The following is a 26021-nucleotide window of genomic DNA, read 5'->3' as shown; positions in this document are numbered from 1 at the left end:
GTTTGGTTCCCGCTGCTCTTCATGTCTCTGGTCAAGTCGGTGGCAGGAGTGGTCAACAGTCCACTGGACGTGTCCGTCACACTCACGCTCGGGGGACTTCAGGTGCACCTTACGGTCAAGCATGCATTTCACATTTCTGACAGTTTCTACATCCGGTAAAAACAGACAAACATTGTGTTGTTTCAGATGTTTCTCCTAAGAAATCAAATGAGCCATAGTTTTCATCCATGATAATTAAATGAAATTAAATAGAATGAAATTAAAATTAAAATGGAAAGAATCTCAGATCATGTACGGTAATGAGAAATGTTTGCATTTATATTGAGTGTTATTTTATTATTCATATACTTTTAATTCATATTTTGAATAAGCTTAGATTTTTTGTTTTCAGTTCTCATTTCAATTTGAGCGTAACTTTTATTTTCTATTTAGCTTTAATTTATTTATTGTTATAATGTATTATTGTTGTTTTTATTTTTTATTTTAGTGTAAGATTTTTTTTTGTTATTTTTATTAATTATTGTTTTTTCTGTGGTGTTTGCTTTGTTTCTATTACTTTATTTTTTTTTTAAATAATTTATTGTTATTAATGTTTTCATTTTTAGAATAAGATTCTGTCATTTTTATTAGTTATTGTTTTTATTGCCATGTCTTTTCAATTTAGTTTCAAGTAATTTTTCTTTCTGTTTTAGTAATTTTACTACTTTTTTCAAAAACTTACACTCATCTCAGTTAGTCAGCAAGACAATGTTTTAATCTAATATTTTTATTTAATTTTAATGACAAGTAGTTTTGGTTAACAATAACAACACAACACAGTTTTTATGACATTGTTGAGATCTATTCTGAAACTCCATTTGATCTCGGATATATTTAGTCTTTTCTTGTTCAGATCTTAGGGTGCTTATCATTTGATAATCAACATGGCTTTCTTTTTTCCAGCCGATCTTCACCATGAGCGCCCAGCAGAACAATATAAAAGATATCGATTCCTCACAGTTTGAAGCGTTCATGAAAAGCTACAGCAGTGATGCAGTAAGGAACTATGTTTCTGTTATCAAATCACAGTGGCTCCTTTCCTCCTTTCCAAACAAAATCCATGTTTTTTGTGATGCACCTGATATACAAAAATGATTTCAGATAGCTGAGGCCCATTATAATAATTCACATTTCACTGCATAATCAACATAAAAATAAGAAATTATATTTTGCATGGATAAAATGAAGCTTATTTTTGTAGGACTATAAATATTTTTCTATTTTGCACTTTGACAAAAAGCTAATATTGCCTGCTGCTGATAAATTGTGAAAGTAGATGCTTGTGTCTCCTGCAGGATGCCATGCTGTTCCTGGAGTCTTATACTTACGAGGATTTGAAAATAGCTCAACTAGAAGGAAGTTCAAACGCGCTCTGGACCATCAGCCCCCCGAGCAAGCAAAACCTCATTAAGATGCTCAATGGACATCATTTCCCTCTCACCATGACCTGGTCCATACAGAGGTAGAGTTCAACATCACAGCTCTTATAATAACCTGTTCTGCTAGCGCCTTATGGGTAAATCTCACAGCTTGAATCTAAAATTATATTATATTTCAATCAATATCCATCCATCCATCCATCTTCTTCCGCTTATCCGGGGCCGGGTCGCAGAGATGCCCAGACTTCCCTTTCCCTAGCCACTTCCTCTAGCTCTTCCGGGGGGACACCGAGGCGTTCCCAGGCCAGCCGAGAGACATAGTCTCTCCAGCGTGTCCTAGGTCTTCCCCGGGGTCTCCTCCCGGTGGGACGTGCCTGGAACACCTTCCCGGGAAGGCGTCCAGGAGGCATCCGGAACAGATGCCCGAGCCACCTCAGCTGACCCCTCTCGATGTGGAGGAGCAGCGGCTCTACTCTGAGCTCCTCCCGAGTGACCGAGCTCCTCACCCTATCTCTAAGGGATCGCCCAGCCACCCTGCGGAGAAAGCTCATTTCGGCCGCCTGTATCCGGGATCTTGTCCTTTCGGTCATGACACAAAGCTCATGACCATAGGTGAGAGTAGGAACGTAGATTGACCGGTAAATCGAGAGCTTCGCCTTGCGGCTCAGCTCCTTCTTCACCACGACAGACCGGTACATCGACCGCATTACTGCTGAAGCTAAACCGATCCGTCTGTCAATCTCCCGTTCCATCCTTCCCTCACTCGTGAACAAGACCCCAAGATACTTGAACTCCTCCACTTGAGGCAAGAACTCTCCACCAACCTGAAGTAGGCAAGCCACCTTTTTCCGACTGAGGACCATGGCCTCGGATTTGGAGGTGCTGATTCTCATCCCAGCCGCTTCACACTCGGCTGCAAACCGTCCCAGTGCATGCTGAAGGTCCTGGTCTGATGGGGCCAACACGACAACATCATCTGCAAAGAGCAGAGACGAAATCGTGTTGTTCCCAAACCAGACACCCTCCGGCCCCTGGCTGCGCCTAGAAATTCTGTCCATAAAAATTATGAACAGAACCGGCGACAAAGGGCAGCCCTGCCGGAGTCCAACATGCACCGGGAAGAAGTCTGACTTACTGCCGGCAATGCGAACCAAGCTCCTGCTTCGATCGTACAGGGACCGGACAGCCCTTAGCAAAGGACCCCGGACCCCATACTCCCGGAGCACCCTCCACAGGCCGCCACGAGGGACACAGTCGAATGCCTTCTCCAAATCCACAAAGCACATGTGGATTGGTTGGGCAAACTCCCATGAACCCTCCAGCACCCTGTAGAGGGTATAGAGCTGGTCCAGTGTTCCACGGCCCAGACGAAAACCGCACTATTCCTCCTGAATCCGAGGTTCTACTATCGGCCGTATTCTCCTCTCCAGTACCCTGGCATAGACTTTCCCGGGGATGCTGAGAAGTGTGATCCCCCTGTAGTTGGAACACACCCTCCGGTCCCCCTTCTTAAAAAGAGGGACCACCACCCCGGTCTGCCATCCCAGAGGCACTGTCCCCGACTGCCACGCGATGCTGCAGAGGCGTGTCAGCCAAGACAGCCCCGCAACATCCAGAGACTTGAGGTACTCAGGGCGGATCTCATCCACCCCCGGTGCCTTGCCACCGAGGAGTTTTTTTACTACCCCGGTGACTTCAGCTTGGGTGATGGACGAGTCCACCTCTGAGACCTCAGCCTCTGCTTCCTCCATGGAAGACGTGACAGCGGGATTGAGGAGATCCTCGAAGTATTCCTTCCACCGTCCGACAACATCCCCAGTTGAGGTCAACATCTGCCCACCTCCACTGTAAACAGCGTTGGTGGGGCACTGCTTCCCTCTCCTGAGTCGCCGGACGGTTTGCCAGAATCTCTTCGAGGCCAGCCGATAGTCCTTTTCCATGGCCTCACCGAACTCCTCCCAGGCCCGAGTTTTTGCCTCCACAACCACCCGGGCTGCAGTTCGCTTGGCCTGCCGGTACCCGTCAGCTGCCTCAGGAGTCCCACAAGCCAACCAGGCCAGATAGGACTCCTTCTTCAGCTTGATGGCATCCTTTACTTCCGGTGTCCACCACCGGGTTCGGGGATTGCCGCCTCGACAGGCACCGGAGACCTTACGGCCACAGCTCCGAGTGGCCGCTTCGACAATGGAGGTGGAGAACATGGTCCACTCGGACTCAATATCTCCAGCCTCCCTCGGGATCCGGTCGAAGCTCCGCCGGAGATGGGAGTTGAAGATCTCTCTGACAGGAGACTCGGCCAAACGTTCCCAGCAGACCCTTACAGTACGCTTGGGTCTGCCGAGTCTGTCCAGCTTCCTCTTCCGCCATCGGATCCAACTCACCACCAGGTGGTGATCAGTTGACAGCTCCGCCCCTCTCTTCACCCGAGTGTCCAAGACATACGGCCGCAGGTCAGATGAAACGACCACAAAGTCGATCATCGACCTACGGCCTAGGGTGTCCTGGTGCCACGTGTACTGATGGACACCCTTATGCTTGAACATGGTGTTTGTTATGGACAAACTGTGACTAGCACAGAAGTCCAATAACTGAACACCGCTCGGGTTCAGATCAGGGGGGCCGTTCATCCCAATCACGCCCCTCCAGGTAACACTGTCGTTGCCCACGTGGGCGTTGAAGTCCCCCAGTAGAACGACGGAGTCCCCAGTCGGAGCACTTTCCAGCACCCCTCCCAGAGACTCCAAGAAGGCCGAGTACTCTGCACTGCCGTTTGGCCCGTAGGCACACACGACAGTGAGAGACCTATCCCCAACCCGTAGGCGCAGGGAAACGACCCTCTCGTTCACCAGGGTAAACTCCAACACATGGCGGCTTAGTCGGGGGGCTATGAGCAAACCCACACCAGCCCGCCGCCTCTCACCATGGGCAACTCCAGAGTGGTGAAGAGTCCATCCTCTCTCAAGGAGTGTGGTTCCTAAGCCGTGCGTAGAGGTGATTCCAACTATCTCTAGTTGGAACCTCTCAACCTCACGCACGATCTCAGGCTCCTTCCCCACCAGCGAGGTGACGTTCCACGTCCCTAGAGCTAGTTTCCGTGTCCAGGGGTCGGGTTGTCGAGGCCCCCGCCTTCGACTGCCGCCCGATCCTCTAAGCACCGGCCCCTTATGGCCCCTCCTGCAGGTGGTGAGCCCACGGGAAGGCGGCCCCACGTCGCTTCTTCGGGCTGAGCCCGGCCGGACCCCGTCGGGGGAGGCCCGGCCACCAGGCGCTCGCATACGAGCCCCAACCCTGGGCCTGGCTCCAGGGTGGGACCCCGGCTGCGCCATACCGGGCGACGTCACGGTCCTCGATGTATTTTTCTTCATAAAGGGTTTTGAACCGCTCTTAGTCTGACCCGTCGCCTAGGACCTGTTTGCCTTGGGAGACCCTACCAGGGGCATATAGCCCCGGACAACATAGCTCCTAGGGTCATTCGGGTACTCAAACCCCTCCACCACGTTAAGGTGGCAGTTCAAGGAGGGGTCAATCAATATTATTTATATAAAGTTATTTTATTAAAATGTAGTGCTGAAAAGGCGGCGGGGCTACATAAGGTCTACAGACACTAACAGACACTGCCTAGTGTAGAAAATGTACAGAGTGAATGTTTAGTTCTCATTCTTCCCAATTATCATAAGATTCTCATTACTGTAATGAAGTATTTTTTATTACTGTATTGATTTTTTTTTTACCATCAATCAGCATAAATTAAAGGCAGTAGGCCTACAACAGATAAAATCATAATATATATATAAATACTCTTATTTCAGTCTACATTTATTTTTATTATATTTTTCATCTAATGTTGGGTACACTAAAAGGTTTTTAAAATCTTATAAGATTTTCAAAATGTGAGAGACCACAACCATGAGGACAAAAAAATCCTAGATTTATCTGTTTTGCTCCTATAGTGTGTGTGTGGTGTGCCATTATGTGACAAAGACAGCACAACACACACAAACAGATTTTCAACCAGTCATCTTTAATAAATAAAAATTAATAAAAGAAAGTCTAACTATAGTATTACTTTGGTTATACAAATGTTCAATACGCCTATAATAAAACCATGGTTCATTTTCGGTCTATCTCTCTCTGTCACACACACACACACACACTCATCATGTATACTGGTACACCTATCCTTATGTGGACGTCCCATATTAGGCGTAATGGTTTAAAAAACAGACACAAAAACTATGCGGTTTTGCTCACCCTCAAAAAGTGACAACTTTAACATGCTATACAAAAATATCTGTGGGGTATTTTGACCTAAAACTTCACACACACACTCTGGGGACATCAGAGACTTATTTTACATCTTGTGAAAAGGGCATTATACCACCCCTTTAACGTTGTCCTGCGCCATGACTGCGCTTGTTATGCTTCCGTCTTCTCTCAGTTTGCGTTCTGATTGGATATTGTTTTGTTTCGCGTGGTAATCTAGAGCGTGCGTGCGTTTGTCCTCGGGGTTCAAAAAATACAGACAAAAAATATTCAACAATTTGAATATTTACGATTCGCGATCGGGGCGGCTCCGACATTCTTCCGAGCAGATTCAGTCCTCTCTTAAAGGGTAACTGTCGCCAAAATTGAACCTAGGCTCTTTCTGGTAATCTACCCGAGTCAAACTTTCGTGTAAAAGCATAATTAGAATGGAAACGCCACTTTAAAGTTTGACCGTATTTTCGTTTTTGGTCAAAATGCCTTTTGAATGGGAGTGCATGGGGCACAACTATGATAGCATCAAAATCACTATTTTTAAAACACTAATGCGGCTCGACACAACATGAAACTGTGCTTGAAGTATCACCAGCGGCTCTACACATGAACTCCAGCATTGAGAACCATTGTTTGTGTACACTAGAGTTTACTAGAAAGAAAATTTTTGTACGACTCACTTTATCAGTGTTTCCGGTGGCTGGAATTTTGTCAGTCAAAAGTAGTCGATCTCCGAAATGCAACGTAACATGAGGAGAGTAAAGATGGAAAGCTCCTAAAGCTTGTTTCCATATAAATTCTAAATGTCTAAGTTATCATGCTTTTCATTGGAATTACAAGTTCATGACATTTCCTCATATGTAGTCAGTTCATTACGTTGCATTCGGAGATCGACTACTTTTGACTGACAAAAATTCCAGTCACTGGAAACACTAACTGATGAAGTGAGTCGTACAAAATCTTTCTTTCTAAAAGTAAACTCTGTGTACACAATGTAGTCAATGCTGGAGTTCATGTGTAGAGCCGCTGGTGACACTTCCAGCACAGTTTCATGTTGTGTCGAGGCGCATTAGTGTTTTAAAAATAGAGATTTTGATGCTATCATAGTTGTGCCCCATGCACTTCCATTCAAAAGGCATTTTGAGATAAAACGAAAATACGGTTAATCTTAAAAGTGGCGTTTCCATTCTAATTATGCTTTTACACGAAAGTTTGACTCGGGTAGATGAACAAAAAGAGCCTAGATTTGATTTTGGCGACAGTTACCCTTTAACACGCCTCACACCGAGGGAAAATCTGATAAGATAATCTGTACAACCATCAAGATAAATCGGGACATTACCAAGGATTGTCGGGGAGAAAGGGGAGAAAGCGGCCCAAAATCAGCCCGATTATCTTGTGGTGTCTACCCAGCATAAGATTTATTTTTATTTCAGCTTTGTTCAATTAACAAAAAAAAGTTTTTTTAACGATAATAATAACCCTGATGAGAATGCGTTCTGCATATAATGCATATGACAGACTGAGGTTTTCAGTTGATTAATTTCAGTTGTGTATTGCTGTATTTGTCCATTAGGAACCTCAGTTTAGGTGCCAAAGCTGAAATCGCAATAGGAAAACACCAAATTGATCTGGATGAAGAAACCAGAAATAATCTAAAAAGTCTACTGAGTGATGGCAGCACAACTGTGAACAAAGAAGTTAAAGTGTGAGTTTAAGCATCTCAATACTAATATGGAACAATCACAGTCTGTATATGTTTCTTTTCTTTTTTCTCTTGGCTGAATGGTAAATTGTAATGTTTTTTTCAAGGCCCATCAAAAAGATTTTTCCAAGATACATCAGAGCACCAAGCGACTCCAATGCCAAGCCTATTGAACAGCTTTACCCCAATAAAGAAGGTCTCCGCCATTATCTACGCCTTTGCTACATTGATATGCTTTTCTACAGCCATCAACATGTCTATTTCTCTTCACTCTCCCTTGTGAAGGTGGAAAATACATGGACATCACGCTCTCTTTACACAAGACCAGCCAAAACAGCTCGGAGAGCACTCAGGAGTGGTGGATCGTGAATCAGACAGACCGAGGCCAGTTAAAGAAAATTCTATTCAAGAAGCAAAATGAATCTGGTCTGGAGTTCTACATCTTCAGTGACCAAGTCAGTCCGCCCAGTCTGGGCTTTCTGGCTGGTTATGGGTGAGTGACAATCAGGATGTGACACATTACCAGTCGCAAGTTCTCTTTCTGTGCTCCCTAATGGGACAAAACTGTGCGGCACTGGTTCTAGAAGTCTTTTTTTACAATAGGAATTAAAAAAAAAATCTTCATTAAAGAGTTATAAGCCATAAATCAAGCCAATCAGCTACGAGGTGAATTACAACACTTGATTTGAAGCAAAACAAATGTTGAAAATAAGACAAAAAGACAAAGATACAAGAATGTGTGAGGGAAAGAACCAGTAGCACCTCACTGCAGTACACGAGATCCAGGGGGCGGAGTTAGATCCAGATATAAGGGGTGGAGATTGGTAGGTTTAGGGGTGGGTTTAGGGATCAGGGGGGCGGAGATGGGTAGGTTTAGGGTTAGGGATCAGGGGGTGGAGATGGGTAGGTTTAGGGGTGGGTTTAGGGATCAGGGGGTGGAGATGGGTAGGTTTAGGGGTGGGTTTAGGGATCAGGGGGTGGAGATGGGTAGGTTTAGGGGTGGGTTTAGGGATCAGGGTCAGATCACCTGTCAATCAAGCTCCCTGCGAAGGGTCAATTGAATACAGGGATGAAAATAAAATCACTAATAATATAACAGATGTGTTGTGAATCCCTACACACGAAAAAATGCTGGGTTGTTTCAACACAATTTTGGGTCAAATATGGACAAACCCAAACATGTGGTTAAAAATTTTATTTACTAATTCAATCCAATGGCTGGGTTTGTCCATTGTTGACCCAAATTTGGGTTGAAACAACCCAGCATTTTTTCGAGTGTAATTAAATCCATCTGAACCAAATCGATTTGATCAATCTGACAGGAACTTGAGGAAACTGTATGTAATTCATGTGCTTGAGTTAAACGTAACCTGCGTGTGCACAGGATCATGGGTCTCTACATGTCGGTGGTTCTGGTTATCGGAAAGTTCGTGCGAGAGTTCTTCAGCGGGATCTCGCACACCATCATGTTCGAAGAGCTTCCCAACGTGGACCGAATCCTCAAGCTCTGCACCGACATCTTCCTGGTCCGAGAGACAGGAGAACTGGACCTGGAGGAAGACCTGTACGCCAAGCTCATCTTCCTCTACCGCTCTCCAGAGACCATGATCAAGTGGACCAGAGAGAAGAGCGAGTGAGGATGAGCTTCCGAGTAACTAACCGCGAGAAGGAATTGCGCTTCGGTTGGATTGAACCGGAGAACCGTTGTTCTTCATGCTAACTGATGAAACATTAGCACTCATGATGTGCGGTTTTCACCCACTCGCTAGTGTTTTAAAGGGCTTGACAAGGGATGAACTTCAGGGCTTCCTGGCATGCGCCACTTTGAATACGACTTTGACCTTTGGGAGTGCATGCGACATGAGGGCAGACATAGACGGGAAATACTGAACCTGCTTTAGACTTCGGTCTTGGACAAAACCGGTTTTGCAGGAAGCAGAACCGAAGCCCTATAGGCGGCGCTGTGAATCATGTGACAATCTCTATTTGCCTTATTTCATTTCTACAATCAACTAAACACATCATTACTCACTACCTTTCTCAGGAATACATACGGATCATTTCACAACGACGGGATATCAACCATTTTTTTTCTCATGTACAACAAAGTAATGAAGAGGAACGTACACAACAGTAATAGCTTTTCTCCTCCGGGACTTTTAAGGAGATCATTCATAATTTATGAACACAGATTTGGGACGTTTAACGCTTAAGGCTTGAGGTATAATGATTTTTTCATAACTAAAGGGAGATTATCACATTACATAAACAATGAATCAGTTTCAGCAACTCTGTTTATTGTTTGATTATTGCCTCATTTAAACGGATTTTGAATGTTTCTTCATGCATTTCTTTGTATATCAGTGAATTGATCTTTTTTTTTTACACAGAAATTGGTTCAGAACGAATTTTGAATGTGTACATTTCTTCATAAATCGAAGTGATTTATGTATTATTTACACAGAAATTTGTTCAGAATGAATTTTGAATGTGTCTGTGAACATTTCTTCATAAATCCAAGTGATTTTATTCATTATTTACACAGAAATGTGTTCAGAACTAAGTTTCAATGTAATTCTGTGTACATTTCTTTATAAATCCAAGTGATTTCATGAATGATTTACCCATAAATTTGTTCAGAATGAATTGTGAATGTAACACTGTGTACATTTCTTTATAAATCCAAGTGACTTTATAAATTATTTACACAGAAATTTGTTCTGAACTCATTTTGAATGTGTTTGTGAACATTTCTTCATAAACCCAAGTGATTTTATGAATTATTTACACATACGATGTATATACGAATTGTGAATGTATTGTGAATTTGAATCCTTCTTTCTTTTTTTGATTTACACATATTTATTCAAGAAGTTGGCATAAATTCATGGAATATGAGCAAAAAATTAATTTCTGTGCAAATTGTTTGCTAAACCATTGTTACTTTTTTCACAATGCAACAATTAACAGAAATGTGTTCTGGTCTTTGGGGTTCAGCCCGGAAACATGAGCGTTTTAGGTTAGTTCTGATTTGTGAAAGTGAATCATGAATATTAGTTATTAACAGGTACACTAAATCCTTGAAGGCATGAGAGATTTCCAGTAGATATTACGCTTGGCCAGGCCTGGGAGTTGTGCTCATCAGAAAGTTGTTTGTACATGGGGAATGATCTGACTCACATTTGTACTAGTACTTTGAGCAATACGACAGGCGGGGTGACCGTAAAGGACATGAAATCCATTTTTATTGTACACCTTTGGCAGCCATACTCAGGAAAGAGCTTTCTATGGATCAGGGTCTCGTGGATTTACCGGTGGAGCCTCCGCTAGGCTGTAGATTTACAATCGGATCATGTTCAATATGACTATCAACGTGAGCTCCACGCTATGGATCGTGTTGTGGTGATGATGCTTGAGAAGAATATTGTTTTGAGTCCATCTCTGAACTATGCATTAAAGACAATGTAGCATGAATGAAAAAAATTATGTTTGACATGAAACGCTTTCATTACCTTGTGTGTGCAGAACTTTTACAGCAACATCAAAAAATAGGGAAACAAGAAAACTGTACCTGGATGAAACAGGAAATGGGAGTTTATTGACTTCAAATAAAGCACACGATTAAACACACGGCTTTTGTTGCTTGTATTTCTCTTCTTTTTTTTCATGTACATTACCATTCAAAAGATTGGGGTCAGTAAGATTTTTCAACAAAATACAGTATAAAGCAGCACAACTGTTTTCAACATTGATAATAATAATAAATGTTGATCTCAGCATATTCGAATGATTTCTGAAGGATCATGTGACACTGAAGACTGGAGAAATGATGCTGAAAATTCAGCTTAATAAATTACATTTTACATTATATTCAAATATAAAACTGTTATTTTAAACGTTAATAATATTTCACTGTTTTTACTGTATTTTTTTATCAAATAAATACAGCCTTGGTGAGTATGAGACTTCTTTCAAGAATATTTAAAAACCTGACTGACCCCAAACTTTTGATATTACTTGTATTACTTACAACTAAACAAATACAATCATTTTAAATGCAATGTAAGACAGGGATTTTGTCACGTCCTTTCACATCAATTAATGAATCAACGCACCGTTGGATTTAATATAAAGGTTTACCGTCCTCCTACTGTACGTCCTTTATATAAAGGATGATGATAATGATAATAACCATGGCTTGGAATTATTCTCTTTCCTAATTTCTCCATAAAGCATGGGTTGTAGATTCACAAGAAAACACCTTTAGCAGTACACAGCCAAACAGCGTATAGATTGTAATTTTTATTATGTATATTTTTTGCATCATTATTTATGTCTGCCCGGTTGTTTATTTGAAAACGCAGCATGACACCTCACTCGACAGCGACAATTTCAACAACACTTAAAATAAGTTACTGTACATACATAGTGGACAATTACATCATATTTTACATAATATTAATCACTTTGACATCACAGACTCTTCACAAATAAATATAATTAACAGATTCTGTACACACGACTACACATTTTTCTTACCAAATTAAAAGAAAACATTTCTAAATGTATATAATATTGTATTGTACAACAATATGATCACACATATACATCAGTGCTTATTATCTAAGACTGTCTACATTTCTGCATCACTAAGCAGCATCGAAATGATATTTCAATCAGTTCAACTGAGTGGAACACCGGTTCAACCAATGGTGTGAGTTTTGGGGGCGGGACTATCTGTTTGATTGACCAATGGAAGACAAGTGTTTGTAAACTTGCTTGAAAACACTGCGGTCAATGGAGTGCTACAAGGATGATGTATTTTTGTAAGCCAAAAAGACGAGAAAAAAAAGCATTTTAGCTTTTTTGGTTCTCATGAATTGAGAAATCTAATTTTCATTGATCTTTTGACATGTAAAAAGTCATTGTACAATAAAAACATCCTGTAAGATTCTGAACTCAAAACTTCTGTGTTAGTCCAAAAACAGAAATAAATTAATCCAAGGTCAGAAAACGACTCACAATTTTGTCACAAAACGTCATAGTGCGACGAAAGACCGCCTCTTTAAAATCAAATCAGCGCCTACTTCTACATCATTGCACATTTGGCCACGCCCACTGACACGTTAGTTTGGCCACGCCCACTGACACGTTCGTGAGATGAGAAGACTAAAATAACATTACCTTCCGAAGGATCCTAATGCTAGGAAACTATGCGAATGTCTCAGTGGAGCATTATTGGTTTGTTCGGTACATTAACTGTGGATTCTTTGGTAAATCAGTCGCAATTTCGGCGCAGGCTTTTCAAACAGACCTTTACTGCAAGATATGGACCCGACAGTAATGCCACAACATGTAAGTACCCGTGTTAATTCTAATGCCTGATCTGTGATCAGTGATTTCTGTCAGGACCACTATCGTCAAATATGATTGACAATTAGCATACAGTTTGGATTGGCGGTATGGTTCTGTTCTTGGCGAGAAGTCCCTGCGCATTCATGCAGCCTAGCATGGATAAGAGCAGCAATAACCCCCCTCAGGGTAAACAGCACAGAACCAACATGAATGTATCCAAGTATATTTAATTCAAGATTTTAAAGTACAACATAATTCAAGAATTTATTCTGATTCAAGGGGAATCAGAGCGCCAAATCCTGACTGGAGACAGGTGGAGCTGGGGAGGGAGGAGGGTAATTCGCTTCTTAGAAACGCGATCGCTGCTGATAATACTGAAGGAGCTTATATACGTATACGGTGATAGGTGTCGTATTCCTATAGGTAGATGTGGGTCAGCATATGCGAGCTTGACTATCGTGACCTGCCAGAACTAACGCTACGCTTGATTTCTGATATGTGATGATTCATGTACAGTCAGACGTTCTGCGTCTCAAAATTATTTATTGCCGTTTATGCATCAGTAAATCAAACTAGTGACTAACTTCACATTGTTTCTCTTAGTAGCATGAAAATAATCTGTTATTTAAATTGTGATTATATACAGAAATTAATCAAAGAATCTGACCAATCAGATCTGACCAATCATAATCCACCATCCGCCATTTTTGTCCGACAAAGCAGTCAGGAGAGTTAGTAGATTAACATGGGAGGATTTGAACTTGAGAAGCGGAGTGTACTGACGCCTTTCCGCGATTAAAACAACATTCCTTCTGATGTTCATTCATGTTTATTTGATGCTATAAATGAACTAGAAGGAAGAGATGATCGGTTCACGAGCAGCTTTAACTGAGGCGACACAGCGATCTGTCACGACACATTAAAGAGCCACAAAACCCTATTTACCCTTTAAATCTTCTTTACAAAATTACCACATTTGTAAGTTGAGACTTTTTCATATCAAAAGTAACCTGGTCTGTCCTGTCTGTCAGTGTGTTGTCAGTCTCCTCTCTGCTCCGCGATGTATTTTTCACTGTGTGAGAACATGGTGTGTGTGAGAGCGGCGTAGCTTGTCGGACATAGCGACAGTAACTAAAGGGGGCGTGTCTTTGCAAACGGTCAATTGTTAGTTATGATGAAAGCATTCGTGAGAGTGCAGAAATCGAGTTGCAGTGACGAGTTCACTGCATTCATGCGCTCAACAGATACAGTATATCTGTCATCGGCTACAATGCTCATCGCCACCTTTTAGATCTGAATATAATGCTATAATCAACACTTCACGATTAGTTCATCCTGACAGCAGTAGTAAAAACGTAGTAAAAGATTTCAAGAGATTTTCACAAGTAATACTTATTTCATATGCAAAGATGTTAGCCAATCACAGCAGTGGGCGTTTACACTGAAGTCTCACTGTAGACACGCCCCTTAAAACAGTGTTCAAATCAGAGGGCTGAAATCATGGCCTTATATTTCTAAATTATGACCATTTTTATGTAAAAATCATAGTTACATTATAAGCGTAAACATTAAAACAACAGGAAACATTATAAAAATCAAAATAAATGCAGTTCATGACCCCTTTAGATGCCTGAAATAAGGTCTGTGGTGAACAAGATATTTGCACATTTTATTCTGACACATAAAGCACATCAGTAATAACCTATTACTACCCTAATATTGTGATCTTTTTAAACTTTTATTTGCTTACAAGTGTCTCAGTGAGACTACAGAGGTTGTTGGGGACATTAAACGTCATCACCGGCGTACACTCATCTACTACTAGTCACTTTCACAGCCTCATTGTGTTTATAATCGCACTCTTGTACATTATTCAAACTCATACTTTCAGGGCAAATGTTTTTAAATAAAGACAGAAGCTTGTCAGAAGCTTAGTGATGCTGACGCTGAAGTCATGTGACTGTGGCGTAGTTCATTTAGCTTTTTATTCTGGTGATTGTATTTAGGCTTCAACATTCATAAAAGATTTGTGAAAATTATCATGATGAAAAAAAGGTGTAAGAATCATAAACTTGTGTTAGTCACTAAGCTTATTTCATGCAATAATCCCCCCAAAAAAATCCTTTTAGGTTTTTTTCGATTTAGTTGTCGATCTAACTCCAAAAATTCATCACCACTGCATCACTCTATTTTATTCGGTGCAGATAGTGGCAAATAAATGATCCTCTTCAGCACGAAATATGTTGAACCGATGTCCACACTCACAGCCTGTGCTTGTAAGCTTTTCTGTGTGTCTGATGTGTAAACGCACAGAACACCGGACCCTCCCACAGGAAGAGAATTCCTAAGGAATGACTCCACTTTGCACAAAGGGAGGAAACACTAAGATACTCGTTAACTCTCTCACACACAACAACACACACACACACACACACACACACACACAGATAGTCGGGCTGTTCCCTCAGTTAACACAAACCTCCCTCGTAATCGTCGTCTTGCGCCGCTGGTCCAGCACTGCCCCCTTGAGGAGCAGCGGCTTTCTTTTTCTTCCCGCTGACTCCACCCGGCACCTTCAGAGAGATGGCCAGCTTGGCATACTGCATGAACACAGCCCAGGAGAGAGAAGAGATATCTATTATTACTGGACTGATATGTCAGACCGGCTGATTATTTCATTTTTTAGATTTTTTTCTGATCTAAAAGTTTTGGTTCATCAACAACTGCTCAAATGTTTGGGTTAGTAAAATAATTTTGGTAACCCTTTATTTTACAGTGTCTTTGTTACATATGTTACATGCACTTACCATAGTAATTACAGTAAATTATGCATAATTACATACATTACAACTAACCCTCAACCAAACCCTAATCCCACCCTAACCCTAAAGTAAGTTCATGTACCAGTAGGTACTTAATATTACACAGTACTTAAATATATAATTACACTGTAACAATGACACCTTAAAATAAAGTGTAACCATAATTTTTTTTAAATAAATTAATACTTTTATTGAGCAGGGATGCATTAAATTTATCAAAAATGACAAAGACATTTATAATGTTACAAAATATTTATATTTCAAATACACTGAATGTAATGGCTGCTCAAAATTCAGATTTGTATCAGAGGAATAAATGTAAAATTAATATAATACAATATAAATTATATATGTTATCCTATAATTCTATTTGAATAATATTACTGATTTTACTGTATTTTTGATCAAACAAATCCAGACTTGGAAAGCATAAGAGACGACTTCTAACTTAAAAAAGTTCATATGAATTATATATTGTTATTTTTATTTTATTTTTGATCAAACAACTCCAGACTTGGAAAGCATAAGAGACGACTTCTAACTTAAAAACGTTCATATAAATTATATATTGTTATTTTTATTCATTTATATTTGAATTGTACTATTGTTTAAGTAGACTATATTTCATGGTTATTTTAACACTGGTTTTGACACACACTGAGCTGTAGTGAGTGTGTTTTGGTTTGTTGGTCTGACACTCACATCATTGTCCATGTACTTGAGTAGCGGTGAGTGGCACACGCGTGACACCTCATCCTCGTCCTGCTCGTCATACGCCGCCAGTAACGTCTCCATAGACACGCAGTCCTCACTCGCACTGAACCCTGGGAGACTGAAGCGAGGGAACAACACAACATTTCACACTGATCATAGATATAACACAGTGTATTTGTGGGACGGTGTCACTCGTTTGTACCTGTAACTTTCTCTGACACACTTGTCTGCAGCCACAAAGTCAACTCGGTGAAGATGGACCAGCACTTGAGCGATGGTTTTCTGCAGATGAGAACAACTATATCAAACATCTACTCAAACTAATGCAACATTAGGACACAAATGCAAACGTTCATGATAAAAGTTGAATTTCTCAATGGGAAGAAGCTTGTCAAATTAGACACAGGCCAACATGGACTAGCGATGAGTCGTTCATGAACGTTCATTGCGTCGGTCACGTGACAAATGAATGAAAGACTCGGAAGTTAAAGTAATAATTTATGTTCCCTGTATATTATTTTTGACTTGTCATTATAATGATTTCTTAAAGGGGTGGTAAAATGCCCTTTTCACAAGAAGCAAATAAGTATTTGATGTCCCCAGAGTGTGTGTGTGAAGTTTTAGCTCAAAATACCCCACAGATATTTTTTAGGGCTGTCAAACGATTAAAATATTTAATCGCGATTAATCGCATTAATGTCATAGTTAACTTGCGATTAATCGCACATTTTTATCTATTCTAAATGTCTCTTGATTTCTTTTTGTCCCATTATTTTTTCTCATTTTAATGCTCTTATCAACATGGAAAAGTGGATCGGCTTGCTTTGTGCAAATGTTTTGTTTTTTTGAAAACAACATTGGCATATACTGTGTTCAATTTCACACTAACATTCTCACTTGGAGCAAATAATCTCTCACACAATGTAACAATGTCCATCAATAAAAGGGTGAAAGAAATACTGATGAGGTAACGTTACTGATGTAGAAACGCATTAGCTGTGTGTGTGTGTGCTTGGCCATCAAGTTCAGACTGGACGTGCTGCGATGATAGCTCAGTTCACAACGACAAAACACACAGATCACTTTGGTCTTGTCAATTGAACCATTTGGCAACTTTTTAAAAGTAAACTTTCCATTCAGAATCTTATTGGCATTTCGGCGTCTCGCGCTCATCATTCATCCACTCAAAACGTAACGTTCAGACGAGAAGCGCCGCGTCGCGCAGCACCTCGTATTTAAAATTCGAACACAATATTCTCTAAGAGTGTACACACACCGGCGGCGCCATTCAGCGTTTTTATTGCTGGCCATAGACTGAGAAAGTGCGCGTCCGTTATGCTAGACGCGCTCAGTTGTCCTAGACGCGGCTCGGCGCTGCGCTTCTCGTTTGGCCGGATCGCAAGCCCAAACAAGTGTGTGCGGCGTGTCTGTTGTTTTGTTTCTGGTCTAGCTAGTTTCGGTGTGGTGTTGTAGTTTTAATAACGTTATAGTTGTTGCAAAAGCATGTTAAAAAAACTACAACGTTTGCTAGGCGTTAATCTCGCGATAAAAAATTGACGCCGTTAAAATGGGTTTGCGTTAACGCCGTTAATAACGCGTTTAACGGACAGCCCTAATATTTTTATATAGCATGTTAAAGTCACTTTTTGAGGGTGAGCAAAAACGGACCGTTTTGTGTCTGTCCCTTTAAATGCAAATGAGCTGCTGCTCCCGACACAGAGGGCGGAGCTTCAAGACCTTGTGTGTGTGATTACACACAAGCTCTGATTACCTCACGCAGATACACACTAAAATTACAGAAACTGTAATTTTACAGTTTCTGTATGATTACACGCGCATGATTACATGATTACACGCGCATAGGTTTAGTTACCTATGATCACGCGCGTAAACTCGACAATTGACTACTTTGGACTTCGACCGAAAACAGGAACTAAATACAGGTATGTGCGCTTGTTGAATTAACATCATTTTTATTAATATCTTTCACATCTAATGCAGTCAGATTCACTCGTGTTCACTCTGAAGGAATCACTCAACATGGCTGGGCACTTGTATGACACATCAAGGATGATAAGAGGCTAAAAGCAGGTTTAAAACTTGCCCCATTGAAGTCAACAGGGTGCAAATTTTAAAAAGAGGATAACACGGTGTAGGCAACACCGATTTTTGTCGTTGTTCTCTGTATTGACAGCACTCCAAATTTACTAAAAAATGAGCTCAATGTTAAAATTGACCGGAGTTCTCCTTTAAAAAACTATTTCTTCATAAGTAAATATCTCCCTTTGCTTTGAGCGTTGTAACTTTGCAGATGTTGTTTATGATCAAACAGCAACATTACACACTAACTACAGTTAGAAAAGTGAAATCAAACTCAACCACCCCTTTAATTCAGAATATGATCAAGATTGCGTAAGGGGATGTGTTCTCGGGGAATTTGCCTGTTAAAAGTATAACATTTAAAGCCCCTTAAATGAACAAAATGACTCGAAAAAAGTAGAGTAAAAGAGAGTCAGTAAAATGATCCAAACTTCCCATCACTAACATGGCCTGGTGTGTGACATGACCTCGTCCTGAAGAACTATGACTAGAGTATCACAATATTAATTTCTGGTGAATGTCAGTATTTGCACCTTAAAGCAGGTCGGGTAGTTCTCAATTTCCTTGTACATGTTCTTCTCTTTTTGGAGGGACACAGCGGCCTCGTCCAACCTGAGGACAATAAAACACAAACTGTCACACACTGGGTCTTTCGTGTACCATGACCAGCTAGAATTGAACATACAGAATACCAATATGGCGGTGCGGTGGCTTCTCTTTTATGACGTCATGAGCAATCCAGTTCTATATATGTGACCCTGGACCACAAAACATGGGTCAACTTTTTTAAATTGCATTTTAAATTTACATAATCTGAAAGCTGAATAAATAAGCTTTCCATTGATGTATGGTTTGTTAGGATAGGACAATATTTGGTCAAGATACAACTATTGAAAATCTGGAATCTGAGGATGCAAAACAATCTAAACATTGAGAAAATCTCCTTTAAAGTTGTGCATTTATGTTCACGATTGTGCTGCATTCACTCACAAAAATACATGTTTTATATATTTACGGTAGGAAATTTACTAAATATCTTCATGGAACATGATCTTTACTTAATATCCTAATGATTTTTGGCATGATAGAAAAATCTATAATTTTGACCCAAACAATGTATTGTTGGCTATTGCCACAAATATACCCGCGCGTCATGTGACTGCTAATGATAATTCAACGGCCCGTCGTCAATTATTCCTTACATAAAAACTTTAATTCAAGTCCAAGTCTCACACAAAGTTTTCGCATAACTTCAGAAGACTATAGCCCTTAATTCATCCAGACTGAGGTTCTTTTATTGTATATATAATTTTTTTTTCACAGATGCACAGCTCACTTTATTCTTTCATTAAATGCAAAAAAAAAAAAAAAAAAAAAAAGTCACAGGTTTGAAATGTGAGGAAATTATGTTAAAAGCAACACTCCATGCCATGCATCACAGTGATCTTACCGCGGTAATTGGTGTTATTATACATGACGTGGACTATTAATGCTTAAAGAGCATTTAACCTGTCCTTTAGTGTGTGTATTAGCTGTTTGTGTATGTAAAATGTGTACAGTATGTGAAAAACATGAACTTTAAATCATGTAAATATATTCTAGCAGTTCTAAAACTTGTAAATGAGCATAATATGCTTCAGGACGCACCTGCGCAGTCTCACCAGAAGCCTGGAGGATTTACCCAGAAGCTCTGCGGCCTGTCTGAGTCGATCTTCATTCTGAACACATCACGGGTTATGCATTTCACACAGTCACACAGTGCTAAACATATCAATGATGTGTGTTTCCTCACCTCAAACACAGATGCGGCCTTCTGGTACAAGTCCACGGCTTTCTCCAGATCCATCGGCTCGATGAGTCTGAAGAAGCGGACGCGCTAGTTAACACTGGTGATGGTGAGAGAACTCACACACGCATACAGTTGTTCACACACTTCAGACAACGCATGGAAGTACACAACCTCTCAGCAAGTGCTAGGGGGCAGAAATGAACTTTCCCAACTAGGAAGGATTATTCCAGTAACATTAACAGAATGTTTGTTCAACGCTATCTGGTCTTTTAATAATGTTTTCAGCACAAAAACATTATTTCTACATCGAATTTCTTTTTCTGAAACGTTGGATGTTCATCTAACATCTTTAAATGTTACTACCAGAGAACATTTAAAAGTAACGTTCCCATAATATTTGCATAATGATCAATTGGAATGTCCTCTTAAAGGTGCATTGTGTAATATTTAGGAGGATCTGTTGACAGAAATGCAATATCATAAACATAACTATGTTTTCAGTGGTGTATAAACCATTCGTTTTGTTTACAACAATTAAAAAAACATATATCAATTTTACACTGGCTATTTTATTAGCATCCACAGTATGGATTCTGATTGGCTGTCATTGTTTTTATCGTTCATCAGCTGTATTAAAAAAATAATTAAAAGTGATTGAAATGATATTGTTTCTCTGTGCTGTTATAGTGAGGAATACTCTTATATATTTTTAGAACTACATCTTTATCATTATAGTTATCATCCTTGGTGTGAGCAGGCCTTTACTTTTAAAATAAGGTGGAAATACAATACAAATTAAAGGTTACACTTTATTTTGATAGTCCACTTTAGACATTCTTATAACTATAAGTAACTTTTCAACTACATGTCAACTAACTCTCATTAGAGTATTAGTAGACTGTAGTAGACTGGTAGGTTAGGGTTTGGGTTAGGAGAATAAGTTGACTTGTAGTTGCCAAGTTACTTATAGTTAGTATAATGTCTGTTGGGGACCAACAAAATAAAGTGTGTGCAGATATTAAGTAGATAGTATACCAATCCTCTAATGAGAGTTAGTTGACATGTAGCTGCAAAGTTACTTATAGTTAGTAGAATGTCTAAAGTGGACTATCGAAATAAAGTGTTACCAAATTAAAAATGTAATAATTTCCGTGGTTCTAGTCTTTGCACCTGTTTAAATCGGGTCTCCTCTGATGGATTATAATTGGCTATGTCACAAAAAAATAGGCTCCTACACTGTAAAAAAATATTTTCATGATTTGTTATCACAACTTTTTATCTTTTGTCAAATCAACTTCGATAACTAATGTGTGAAGATAACATACTATTTTGAGTTTCTGTTTATTAAACCATTTTTCTTCATTGAATTAACTCACATTTTTAATTACAACAAACTCAAAATTTTAAGGAAACTTGCTTTTTTAAGTTAAACCAACTTTTTTTTTTTACAGTGTAGAAATGCGGTCTTCAGTCTGTGGTCCTGAAACTGGAGCCTCCAATATCGCAAGATTATATTCTAGGTTAATTTCCGTTTCCGCCCCTGGTTTTGCTCAGTCATCGGTGTGTATACTCACTTCCCAGCCCTGTCCAAAGCTATCCCAGCAGTGCCAGAGGTCCCGTTCTCCATGTACATGATGCTGGCCTTCTCTATCAGCTGGATGGCTTCCGGCATCTTCTTCATGTCCTGCAGGAGTGCAAGAGTCATTCAGTGCCGTCTCAAACCTACAGGCCATCAGTAACAAGCACTGCACGGACCGACTCACCTTCAGCATCATGCCGGCCTGTTCATACGCTCTGAGAAGAAGAGAAGCACGTTTGATCATCCACGGCAATAAGGGGAGTATTGTGCAGACGGTTAATCATGCATACTGGCAGTAGTCAATTATAGATAGTTAATATTAAAGTATGTTGTTAACTATGAAATTAGTAAACTAAATTAGTTTAGCATAGATAAGAGTTATTTGAATTATAAACAGTTACTTACTTTGCTGCATGGAAGAGTCTGTGAGTTTTTCGTTAAGTAAATATAAAGTACAGAATGAGAGAATAAAATCAAAAAGCTTAAAAATAACTACATACATAGATTTATTAATGTTTTAGAAAGTCTCTTCTGCTCACCGAGGCTGCATTTATTTGATCGAAAATACAGTAAAAACTGTAATATTTCAAAAAATTATTACAATTTAAAATAACTGTTTTCTATCGTTTAAAATGTAATTTATTCCTGTGATCAAAGCTGAATCTTCAGCATCATTACTCCAGTCTTCTGTGTCACATGATCCTTCAGAAATCACTCTAATATGCTGATCTGCTGCTCAAGAAACATTTCTGATTATTATTAATGTTCAAAACAGTTTTGCTGCTTCATATTTTTGAGGAAACCCTGATCAATTTTATTTATCAGGATTATTTGATGAATAGAAAGTTCAAAAGAACAGCATTTATTTGAAATGTCTTTTGAATGGTAGCGTTCAGTACCTGCGTATATGGCGTAGTTCTTCCTATAAATTTGACCTAATATTTGAACAGATTTGACATTATGGTGATTAAATCATATCATCGTCTCAGCAGAAACCTCTGACTTTAGTAAAATCCGGCTGTACTGCACAATATTTAGTCTTTTTTGGTGGATTATCTGTGCAGTTGTGATTTCTTCTTCTTCTACAGTGTTCTTCATGAAGTGCTGATGTGCAGAAGGATACGTTTTGTTTTCTGTGTGGTACTCGGCCTCTTTCAGGTACGCATCCTTCGCTTGTTCGAACTGCTTCGCATTTTTGAAAGCCACAGCTAATTGTACACAAACAGACATTGTTAAAGGAATACGCCGACTTTTTGTGACTTTATCTTATTCAGCGTATCCCCCAGAGTTAGATAAGTCCATACACACCCTTCTCATCTCCGTGCGTGCCGTAACTCTGTCTGACGCACACACCGCTAGCCTAGCTTAGCACAAAGACTGGAGGTAAATGGCTCCAGCTAGCATACTGCTCCCAATAAGTGACAAAATAACGCCAACATTTTCCTATTTACATGTTGTGATTTGTATAGTCACAGCTTGTACAAATAACAAGGTCAAATGAGACACAGCCATCTTCTAACCGTATACATACTGGGAACTATATTCTCAAAAGGCGAAGCACTGCTACTTGGGCGGAGTGATTTGTCACAGCGCCTGAGAAGCCCCGCGGTGGGGAGACGAGAGTTCGGTTGCGCTAATCACTCCACAGAAGTAGCAGTGCTTCGCCTTCTGAGAATATAGTTCCCAGTGTGTATACGGTTAGAAGATGGCTGTGTCTCATGTGACCTTGTTATTTGTACACGCTGTGACTATACAAATCACAACATGTAAATAGGAAAATGTTGGCGTTATTTTGTCACTTATTGGGAGCAGTATGCTAGCTGGAGCCATTTACCTCCAGTCTTTGTGCTAAGCTAGGCTAGCGGTGTGTGCGTCAGACAGAGTTACGGCACGCACGGAGATGAGAAGGGTGTGTGTGGACTTATCTAACTCTGGGGGATACGGTGAATAAGAATAAGTCCCAAAAAGTCGGTGTGTTCCTTTAAAAGTTATAATCATGATGGCCATTATATGTCAGATTTCCTTCCTCAATAATATCAGTGCAAGACGTTCATTTATTTACGGTTTACATCACCTGCTTTTGCCATCTCTGAAGCCGCTTCATCATAATCTGGTTTCCACTTGGTCATGCTGGTCTTCAAGCTGCAAAAACAGCATCATGTCACGCTGTTCACTGCTAACTCAACAGAAGTGTGCTTCAATGCACTGAATGTGCACATGTAGTGTATTTGAAAATCAAATCTTAAAAGTATATGTTTTAAAAACTGTACTTGCAGATAATACAATGTTAATTAAATAAAAGGTCACCTACTGTATAGTGTACTTTCAAGTGCACTTTTAAAAAGCGCACTTTGTAATGTCAAATTAAAAGGTTTGGTCACACTTTAGATTAGGCTTAACTAACTACTGTATTAACTATGACTTTTGCCTGAATAAACTCATTATTGCTTATTAATACTTAGTAAGATAGTTAAGTTTAGGTATCGGGGAGGATTAAGGGATGTGGAATATGGTCATGCTGAATAAGGCATTAATATGTGCTTTATAAGTACTAATAAACAGCCAATATTCTAGTAATATGCTTGCTAATAAGCAAGTAGTTAATAGTGAGAATTGGACCCTAAAGTGCTACCAAAAGTTTTACTTTAAAGTACATTTTAAATCATTCATTATGTTTGCTGAATTGTACTTTCACAAGGTAACAGATTTTTACAAAAAAATGTCCCATAATATAATATAATGCACATAATTTAACCAGTTTTTGAACTAGGTGTGTAACAGATATTACAAACATGTCCCATAATATAATATAATGCACATAATTTAACCAGTTTTTTAACTAGGTTTGTAGATATTACAAAGATGTTCCATAATATAATATAATGCACATCATCTAACTAGTTTTTGAACTAGGTGTAACAGATATTACAAATATGTGCCATAATATAATATAATATAATGCATATAATTTAACATTTCGTTTTTGAACTAGGTGTTTGTAAACAACCTTTGGAACAAACACATTTGACTCGAAATCTACTATACGATGGTTGTGACAACTTGCCCCTGTGTCTCCTACTACATGATGTGCACGTGAACATCATCAGTAGTGTTTCGGAACCCTCATGAATAATAATGAGGAACATTTGGACCAATGCAGACAGCTGTCGTCAAGGTAACCTCCAGCACTGATTACGCAATCCGTCTCGCGTGTAACAACATTGCTCCTTCAGCATCTCGTGTAACGATCTGGACGGATTCCACTGTTACATTCGTTCAAACCCAAACGCATCCCGTTATCTAGCAGTGTTGTAATATAGTCCGCTTCCCTGTCAGCGACAGCAGGCCGAGGTCTGTGACCTGTCCTGTCCTGTCCGCTCAGTCTGCGTCTACACGAGAATAATCTCATAAATCTCACCATTTCTCGGCTTTGGCGATGTGCTCGTGCGCCTCGTTGATCTTCTGTGCGGCCATGGCTCCGTGTTTCGCGGATGAAGAGCAAACACACACACACACCGACACACACTGACCCGCTGCTCAGGAGGAGGAGGAGGATGATGATGATGATGATGATGGACCGTTACGTAGATTATCCAGATTTTCTTTAGAGCTCATCCGCGTCACGGTGTTTTTCTACGGGAGCCCGAGTGTGATGCTGCAATCCACCCTTCAACATCTGCGATTTACAATTGCCTTATTTTTATTATGTAGCCTATATATTCATTTATATATATAATCTAGTTATTTATTCATGGGTTTACGAATTTAATATATTTGTTGTTCTTATAATTATATAGAATAATAAGCCTATATTGTTTGCCTTGTTTTATATTGTTCATAAAAAATGTTTTGTAATTATTTATTTATTAATGTGTTTACGGATAACATATATTTGATATTTTTATAATTATATAGAATAATATATTGTTTGCCTTTATTTGTATCATTCATGTACTAATTTATGTATAAGTATAATTTATTTATTTATTTGTTTGTTTGCGGATATAATATATTTTTTATAATTATACAGAATAAGATATTGTTTGCCTTTTTTATTATTCATATATTAATTTATGTAGGTCATATGTTTGAATAAATCATCATAATGCATCAAAAATGTTGCACTTTTTTTGTTATTTATAAGTTTAAGGGATGAAATAAAAGAGTTAAGTTCAGCAAGAAAAAGAGGAACGCTTAAAGGAGACTTAAGCCATTTTTGCTTGTGGATGAAGAATTTTGCATAGGCCTACAAGATAATATTCCATTTATATTAGAACTAAAC

At 39.6% G+C, this 26021-nt stretch overlaps 2 protein-coding genes across 4 annotated transcripts in view; one reads left to right on the top strand and one right to left on the bottom strand.

Annotated features, from left to right (window-relative positions):
- The window catches only part of piezo2b (piezo-type mechanosensitive ion channel component 2b), a gene marked incomplete at its 5' end in the record, with an annotated part of 117272 nt that extends 106323 nt beyond the window's left edge, over positions 1-10949 (top strand). The window contains 7 exons of the mRNA XM_079613404.1: positions 1-102; positions 943-1035; positions 1335-1501; positions 7252-7383; positions 7488-7576; positions 7666-7873; positions 8765-10949. The exon at positions 1-102 is cut by the window's left edge and continues 87 nt beyond it. Of these exons, the coding sequence (XP_079469530.1) occupies positions 1-102; positions 943-1035; positions 1335-1501; positions 7252-7383; positions 7488-7576; positions 7666-7873; positions 8765-9017 (1044 nt within the window). The 3' untranslated portion in view covers positions 9018-10949. The remainder of the gene's footprint in view (positions 103-942; positions 1036-1334; positions 1502-7251; positions 7384-7487; positions 7577-7665; positions 7874-8764) is intronic.
- A 371-nt stretch (positions 10950-11320) lies between these two features.
- napgb (N-ethylmaleimide-sensitive factor attachment protein, gamma b) lies at positions 11321-25341 on the bottom strand. 3 transcript variants are annotated; one of them, XR_013797627.1, is made up of 12 exons: positions 25158-25341; positions 23814-23881; positions 22845-22947; positions 21924-21954; positions 21735-21844; positions 20164-20230; positions 20019-20089; positions 18905-18983; positions 16474-16553; positions 16260-16389; positions 12598-15335; positions 11321-12269 (listed from the first exon to the last, which is right to left on the bottom strand). XR_013797627.1 is itself a non-coding variant. In XM_079612864.1 (12 exons), exons 1-12 carry the CDS (start codon positions 25211-25213, stop codon positions 15204-15206), a joined length of 927 nt encoding a protein of 308 aa, XP_079468990.1. In that variant the 5' UTR covers positions 25214-25341; the 3' UTR covers positions 11321-15203. The 3 variants fall into 3 exon arrangements, 2 of the variants coding, with proteins under 2 accessions (XP_079468990.1, XP_079468991.1); XM_079612864.1 differs by adding an exon at positions 22145-22162 and having other exon boundaries at positions 11321-15335; positions 22863-22947; XM_079612865.1 differs by having other exon boundaries at positions 11321-15335.
- Between the last annotated feature and the right edge of the window lie 680 nt (positions 25342-26021).

This window comes from Phoxinus phoxinus (genome assembly GCF_949152265.1).
Source record: "Phoxinus phoxinus genome assembly, chromosome: 5".
Lineage (NCBI taxonomy): Eukaryota > Metazoa > Chordata > Actinopteri > Cypriniformes > Leuciscidae > Phoxinus > Phoxinus phoxinus.
Note: the sequence above shows the minus strand (reverse complement) of the source record. Positions and strands in the feature narration are given on the sequence as shown.

What these genes read in the sequence shown, in the direction of transcription:
- napgb (XM_079612865.1), bottom strand. Translation starts at nt 25,213, where the DNA reads ATGGCCGCACAGAAGATCAACGAGGCGCACGAGCACATCGCCAAAGCC. An exon ending in ATCGCCAAAGCCGAGAAATG is followed by an intron (nt 23,882 to 25,157) that starts GTGAGATTTATG and finishes CTGTTTTTGCAG; the next exon opens with CTTGAAGACCAGCATGACCA. An exon ending in ACTACCCGACCTGCTTTAAG is followed by an intron (nt 16,554 to 18,904) that starts GTGCAAATACTG and finishes TCTCATCTGCAG; the next exon opens with AAAACCATCGCTCAAGTGCT.